Genomic DNA, 8,048 nt, shown 5'->3' on the forward strand with positions numbered 1-8,048 from the left:
TAGTTGCTTCAATTATATCAATATCTGCTGTAACAAGAAATTGTCATCTCTTTTTATTACGAATGCTAGTTTGATGCATTTAAATGGATATGACTAGTGAAGAGGTTTTGAAAACATAATTAGTGTAACTCTCAAAGTAAAATCATATTTAGAAAGTAACGCAATTCTTTTTTATATATGTATATATTCGTAGTTACAACTTACAACGGTAATTGACGGGATAACAATAAAATATAAGATAAAACTATAAATAATATAAAGATAGCATAAACTTATAACAATTATGAGATAGAATATAAACTAAAATATGTGCATTATAAGAAGTTTTAAATATGTTCTTGTTTTATTATGTATCAATTTTGCTCTCGACGTTTGGAAGTTTCAATTTTAATCATAAGCATTAACTTTTCCCATAGTTAATGTGTAGAAGTGGAAGTGAAACTTATTTCACACATAGAAGGTAAATTGATACATATGAAACATTAAGAATAATTTTTGAACTTTTTGCAAAAATTAAGAATAAAAGTCATACCTTACTCTCAAGAAAATAATTGTAAGAATACTTTTGTAAGACAAGAATGACATGATCCTCGATATCTAGGTCTAGTAGATTCATAAAAGTAAAGAACAAACGAATATTCATAACACAAGACTTGTATTAGTAACCTAGTTTCAAAAACAACGAGTCTCAGCAAAATTTACTTGCTGTCACATCCCTCCACCATTCGCATTGCATCCTGGGCGACGGTTCGCACGGCCAGGCCACTTATACATGTCCTCAACCATGCCAACGACATGAATTTGAGCAGACCATAAATGGATGGCTCCCTAATGAACCGGCCGAATAAACCATCAGAAGCAGATAAATGAATATGTAAGACACAGCCATGAACTACCTAAATCATGAGTTGTTGTCATCACTGTAATCACCAGAAAGAGAGAACCAAAACTTCGAAGGTGGATCATTTTCTGGTTTTGCTACAGGATTGGTAGCATACGTGAAGTCCCTATAGCGCAAAATAGTGGCATTATCACAAATGGTGGCAGTGACAATTCTAAGCCCATCTACAGCCATGGTATCGCAGCCAAATTTGGGAACCTCTTTCTCATCGTTACAGCAAAACAAGGAATTTGCATGAACACCGGTGTCAGATTCCCATACATTGACATACTCATCATGAGGACCCCCAGTAACCACTTTGTATGGATCCATGTGCAACAGTGTCACTTGCCCACAATGTCCATCCAACTCAGCAACTGGATCTGGGTTCCATGCTTCTTGATTTCTCCTAATATCCCATAGCATTGCTCTGCAGCATCATCGATTCAGTCAGCGCTCATCATCCATATTACCAAATACCAACTAAAGATAACATAATATGTCAGACAGTTGAATAACAACTGAAGGAGGAAAATCATATCACCAATTTCCTACATATCATACCTGCCATCACCACCAGTGCATAGTAAAGATTTTGATGGTACAATATCAAATGAATAAAGCTTCGGTTGATGCACAGCTGCAGTCATAACTTTCTGCATTGTTCTTAAATCAACTGCAGTGACAGAGGAACCAGCTGCCACATACAGTAGCGTTTCATGGCATTTCATGTTCACAGGTGCCCCACGAAGAGTAGTCATTCCCACACAACAGGATGATCGAGCAGAAGAAGACGTAGTCGTATCCCAGACCCTCACCTATTATAACTCCACAATTGTTAAAATACTGGTATAGAAAGATGATTTGAGAGCAAGTCTTAAACCAAATAGTAAACTTTATAGTGGTCGTCTATTCAACCAAACTACCACAAACTTTCATTGCAGTTGATAAACCTTACACTTTTTCATTAACTAGTGTTGTAAGAAATGTTGCACTAAATTTGAGCCAAATTTACACTCAAATGGTTCATCAACATGATATCTAGCATAACACGATCAACAGCTAATAACTTAAAACGTAATAAGCATAAAACAGTAAGCCCCAAGTGTTTTGGATGGTGAAAGAAATATGTAAGAAACTTCCCATTTTGAAGCTATAAATAATATATGCTATAAATCAATCCTGTAAAAAGATGCTTCAAATCTGGACAGACAAAACTGAAGAATAATCGGCAACTATGCATGGATTAGCTAAAGCACCCTCATCTTAGTTATCTTTAGGAATAATATCAAAACGTATGAACTTAACAAAAGGTGTTTTTCTCCTTTAAACAAGTGGTGCCATTGCCATGTTGCTATGACCACAATATATATTAGAAACTGAACAAATTTATGAAAGAATCCAGACATTTTGAGTTTATGAAAATAGGACTGAAAGAAGTAGTCTGACAAAGTACATTAACAAGACAACATAAAAGAGACGAGAAGAACCTTAGCATCTCTTGAGATGGTCACCAAAAGTGAAGTTTTGTGCCTGAAAAGAATAGGATAGGATAGATGATGGATCTATGGTTATGAATTTATAATTAAAGTTGATGACCAACAAGACCACTTGTACTTATTTACAATTGAAGTTGAATATGCAAACACATGCACAACAGAGACAGAGACAGATATTTCTTTTCCTTCTACATAGCAAAATCAGTTGGTAAATATCATACAGCGTAGCTCAAAACACATTTAAGTGCCGCCAAATTACTTCCTATTTCCTCTCCAGCATTGACAGTAATGTACCAATCACACTCATCAATTCAAGATATACAAGAAAAATCACGATGAGCCTGAATCAGCATTTATTTTTAAATTTTTTTTTAATATTATTAATAGCAGAAAGGTTAGAGAATAATGTTTCTAATTTTACCTAGCTACCCAATATTTCATTTTCCTAACATAATATTAGTGACATTTAGTTAGTTCAACAGAGGAAATCATACCCAGCAACCAACATCAACTCTACAGGTTTCTCGTGCCCATATAGTGTAGCTTTCAAAGATTGTTGTCTCTGTTTTCCACTTGAACTAAGGGACCATAGTCGAACAGTACCATCTTCTCCTCCACTTGCCAATACTTTGCAGGTATCATCTCCCAATAGTTTATCTGATAGTGACAACACTGGCCCATTGTGACCTCTCATACATCGCAGACAAGAACCCTACAATGTGGCAAGAATAACATTTGAAAATAATCTCGGCATAAAAAAGTTGGTGACATAAAAAGTATCTGGCCACAAATAGCCAGAGGCGCACCTAGCACAAATGATTTTAAAAGAAATTTGTTAAAAGTAGGTAGAAATTTCTTAAAAGAACAACTGAAGTACGGTAATGCTTTCTCTTTGGCTCTTGTAAGAAGCAAAGATTCTGTGGCAGTCCTTGGTTTCTTTGGATGCACTGATGCGTTCAGTACTTTAGTCGGAAAGGAGTTTTAGAGTTTTTAATAGTTCCTTCTCAACTATTGACTTTGTTTGGATAGGATTTACTTATTCGTATTTCTTTGGTGCTCAGCACCTGGATTGTTTAACATTGTGTCTCTACCTAATATTGAGGATGATTGGCATGCATTGTCACACGGCTTGCTCCCTTAGGTAGCGTTTGTTTTGCAGTACTGGAATAGAGACTGAGAGACTGAGACACAGTATCATGTTTGTTGGCTCAGAGACTGGTATTAAAATTTCTGTTTCTGTCCCCAAAATTTCAGTATTTCAGTGCCTCCAAAATGTAGGGACATAGGGGACTAATATTTTTAGAAACAGAGACTGAAACTTTAATAATATTTTATACCTAAAATACTCTCATTTTAATTAATTAATTCCAATTTTATCCTTTGTGCAAATTAAATTAGAGTTTTATTCTTGTTTCAATTTTTGTCTCTCACTTGGCACCAAACAGAATACTAAAACTTATTTCAGTCTCTGTCTCTTAGTCTCTGTCTCTCAGTCTCAGTCTTTCAGTATCTGTCTCTCCACCAAACACTACCTTAGGTCTTAACTTTTTCTGCATCCATACCAGGATACCTTATCCTCTTTTATAGGTTCTCTTTTCTTCTTACAAAATTGCAATTTCTATAAAATGAAATGCTTTCTCTTATAGTTAATCTCTCTTTTCTTTTTAATATAATCTTAAACAAACTAATGAACATAGTAGACATCAGGAATACAACACAAGTTATGGCTGATCGAATTTGAAACAAATGAAATAAAGTGATACCTTCTTCCCCCACAAGCGTATGGAGTGATCATAACTTGAGGTAACCAAAAACTTTTGCTCCCCTTCTGTTTCTCCACAAGATGTAAACACTCCGTTAAGGGGAAACAACCTGCCATTTGACTCCACAGTTCATATTAACCTTATTTACACTGAAATCCATGCCTCCTTTAAAGTACAAATCGATATTAAAAGAACATCGGTAGATATCATCAATCATGCTTTTCAATAATTAAGTTCATTGTCCCCTTATTTGCATTAAAAAGACTTACTAATTCCATCAGTGAAAGAAGTCCCCGTTTACTATTGACAATGGATCATAAATCTCAAAGGGAAAAGATTAAGCGAACAAAAGCATTGGACGAATACAGAACATGAAAGTAAGATGACAAAAAGAGAGGTCTGGGGAGACTGAACTTGAAGCTGGGAAGGAAACTCTGAAGAAGCGCCACCAAAAGGAGTATCTTCAGCAGTTTACACCGCAGAAACTTAGTGGCTAAAACAGGATTTTGAAGAGAATCACATACGTGTGAGAGTGATTAGGAGAAGCACAAGGGCTTTGGGTTTGGGAAAGAATAGGGCTTTGATAGAGGCACAATTTCTTTTGAGTATTGAACAAAATCAAGAATTTGTTAGTACATGCATATGCACATGCATTTTCGCAGCCATTCACTTCTGTGACAAATTCCTGGAACATCATTTAAACCTCAAGTTGTACTCCAGCTAACTAGAACTTGATGGAATCTTTTTGTAAATGAAAATAATCGAGCAACATATTACCACTTAGAAAATTTTTGACGCTATATCACGACACGATAACTGACAACATCACCAGAAGGGGTGTGTGTTAAACTTCAAGGCTCCACCCCCTTTGTCCTCAGATATTAATTACTATAATTTGAACAGCACCTAGCAACATATAAACAATTGGGAAATCATGAATAAATAACTGGTGATTTCAATTGCATTTCTAGTGAATTTGCTAGTAACAAAATACATAATACCAGGTGGTATATTGTGGATTCCAATATCGTGCTGGTAAGTCTAGTAAAATAATTTCACATCCATTATAAGTTACCTTACCACTAGAAACATGATGAAATCCCGAGTTAATTATAGGATCCCTTTAGTGAGTTAGTTAGAGAAGTTACTCACTGTAAATAAAGGATATAGCAATTAGTTCATGTTTTTGATCATTTGCTACTTAGCTTCTCTATCATTGTAATACAAAAGTTCATCAATATACACTATCTTGGGATTCCAGTTCAAACACATTGATCCCCTACATATCCAGATAATGTCTAAACCTATAATTACAAGTATCATTTCTCATTAATTTTTGTAAAACACAAAAACAATTATGTAACATTATTACCTCATACAGGTGATTCTTGCTCTATGACCACTGAACAAAATGTTAGCATCTTCTGATCCCGCATCATCCCTATCCAAATCTATCATTTCTATGGTTGAACCCTGGTAAACAACAATAAGTAAAGTGAATGTCGAGATTAATAACAGTCAAAGAATGTTTAACTTTATGTTCTAACAAGACACGAGTATGAAATGGACACTCCTAAAGCAACAGCTTGGCAATTGTATTAATAATATAGTAAAGTGAGAGATACAGATTTGCCTATAAAGCTGAGATGCCAAATATTAAATGGAGCAGAGAACTAGCCATTTCTAGGAGCTCCTTAATATGTGTCACTTTGAACAGAACAAAAACTTTATCTGGTGTGCTATTCCATTACTAATGATCATCTATATAATGTATCAAAAATTAACGGTGCAGAAAAATAAATAAAATAAATAAATAAAAAGATTATATAAATGAAACACAAACTTGAAATCAATCCATATACCCGTGCTGAGAAGATGTGGTTTTTGTGAAGAAGTAAATGGTTGAAGTTTGATCTAGAACTAGTATGTCTATAAACTTGAAGAGATACGGGATCAAGGAACTTGAACTGCAGTAATGCGCTGCGCCTAGCCAGGTACAAATCCCTCGCTCCACGGGTATTCAAAGAGCTCCAAGGTACTTCTAGACACCAATGCTCCCTAAAGTTTCTCAATTCAGTTCAGTTACATACAAGTGCAAACAAAATTACGTACTATAACACAAAATTTCAAGTTCAACGCATCAACTTGGATAAAGTTTCACAAAAATCATTACTTCTAAGAATATGCACTCAAAGCAGAAAAAGATTCTTTCCTTTTTAGCTTCTCCAAACTATTAACAATTAAACACAACCAAAAGAAGAAAGAAGAAAAGGAAATGGAGGAACCTAAAGAAGCGAAGCCAAACGGTGTCGGAGTAGGAAAGGCGCTTGAGGGAGGTGCATGTCATAGCCAAGGCGGAGACGTCGCGGAGGCTTAGGTGAGCGAGGCAGTGGGACAGCGAGTCCACATCGAGATCGATTAGACTTGTCGGCATCGACGGCGTCGGCGGCGGCGGCGGCGATGAAGCGGACATTGAATCGCAAAATTGGGATTTATTATTGAGCGGTGTTTAATTATTGTCTATCATTCTTATCATTGCCCTTTGCTCATTCGATGCAAGAAGGAGAGACCGCTAAGAAGGGTAACCGTTCTTTTTTATTCGAGGCTGCTTGGTTAACCCACCTCTTTTTTTGGGATGTTGTTTATACCGTTTGGAGTAAAGGAGTTATTAGGTAGTGTTTGTTTTGAGGTATTGAGATCATGTTTGTTAGTTTAGAGATTGGTACAAAAATTTCTATCTCTGTCTCTAAAATTTCAATATTTCAGTATCTCTAAAAAGTATGGATAAAAGGGACTGAAATTTTTAGAAACGAAAACTGAAATTTTAATAACATTTTATACCTAAAATACCCTCATTTTAATTAATTAATTTCAATTTTATCCTTTTTGCAAATTAAATTAGAATTTTATTCTTGTTTCAATTTCTGTCTTTCACTTTGCACCAAACAGAATACTGAAATTTATTTCAGTCTCTGTCTCTTAATCTCTATCTCTCAGTCTCAGTTTTTCAGTCTCCGTCTCTCTACCAAAAGCTACTTAAGAGTTTGCTTAAAGTCTAAAAGGATGCGCTTAATTTTAATAAAGAGTTTTTTGAAAATGTATTTGTTAAAAAGAGGGAGTTTGAAAGACAACTAAATAATATTCAAGTGTCTTTGAAAAGGTGGGAAGACTTCGAGTAGTGGATTAAAAAGCAAGGTTTGCATGAGGAGTTGAACTCTATCTTCCTCTAAGAAGAACTAATGTGGTACCAAAAATCTAGAAAGCAGTAAGTTAAATATAAATATAGAGACTGAAATACTAAATTTTTTCATCAGGCGAAAAAGGAACAATATTAATGGACTTCTGAGGCAACGGTTTTGGAATCAGAAACAATTTCTTTTTTTCAAAAATTTTTCTCCACAAGGGAGACGGTTAATCTGTATGCCATGGGAGAATTCCCTTGTCCTTCTCTTAGTAGAGAGGCCTACCAAAAGCTTGTTGAACTGGTATCTCTCGAAGAGGTGAAAAGAGCTGTGTTCAGCATGAATTCTTTTAAGGCTCCGATTTCAGACGGATTTCAAGCTCTCTTTTATAAAGAATTTTAGGACTTCTTAGCAATGATGTGTGGGGCTTAGTGAAGAGAGTCTTTGCTGGTGAGAACATTAGTGCGACTGTTTTTGACACATTCATTGTTCTGATCCCCAAAGTTGAAGCTCCGTCTTACTTGAAAGACTTTCGTCCTATTAGTTTATGTAATGTTATTTATAAAATTATTACAAAAATGCTTGTTAATAGGTTTCGTCCTTTCCTTTCTGAGATCATTGGACTGCTTCAGAGTGGTTTTATTCCAGGGAGAGGAACAACGGAAAATATAATAATTGCGCAAGAAATAATGCATTTCATGAGGAACGCCAAATCGAAGAAGGA

General features: G+C 35.3%; 1 protein-coding gene across 1 annotated transcript; it reads right to left on the minus strand.

Moving 5' to 3' along the window:
• Positions 1–513: 513 nt before the first annotated feature.
• Positions 514–6,732, minus strand: LOC107471092 (pre-mRNA-splicing factor PRP46). Its single transcript, XM_016090541.3, has 8 exons — positions 6,428–6,732; positions 6,005–6,200; positions 5,515–5,615; positions 4,143–4,251; positions 2,874–3,091; positions 2,371–2,413; positions 1,445–1,698; positions 514–1,310 (listed from the first exon to the last, which is right to left on the minus strand). The coding sequence occupies exons 1-8, from the start codon at positions 6,613–6,615 to the stop codon at positions 902–904; spliced, it is 1,518 nt and encodes a 505-aa protein (XP_015946027.1). The 5' UTR covers positions 6,616–6,732; the 3' UTR covers positions 514–901.
• Positions 6,733–8,048: the final 1,316 nt, after the last annotated feature.

This window comes from Arachis duranensis, chromosome 10 (genome assembly GCF_000817695.3).
Source record: "Arachis duranensis cultivar V14167 chromosome 10, aradu.V14167.gnm2.J7QH, whole genome shotgun sequence".
Taxonomy (NCBI): domain Eukaryota; kingdom Viridiplantae; phylum Streptophyta; class Magnoliopsida; order Fabales; family Fabaceae; genus Arachis; species Arachis duranensis.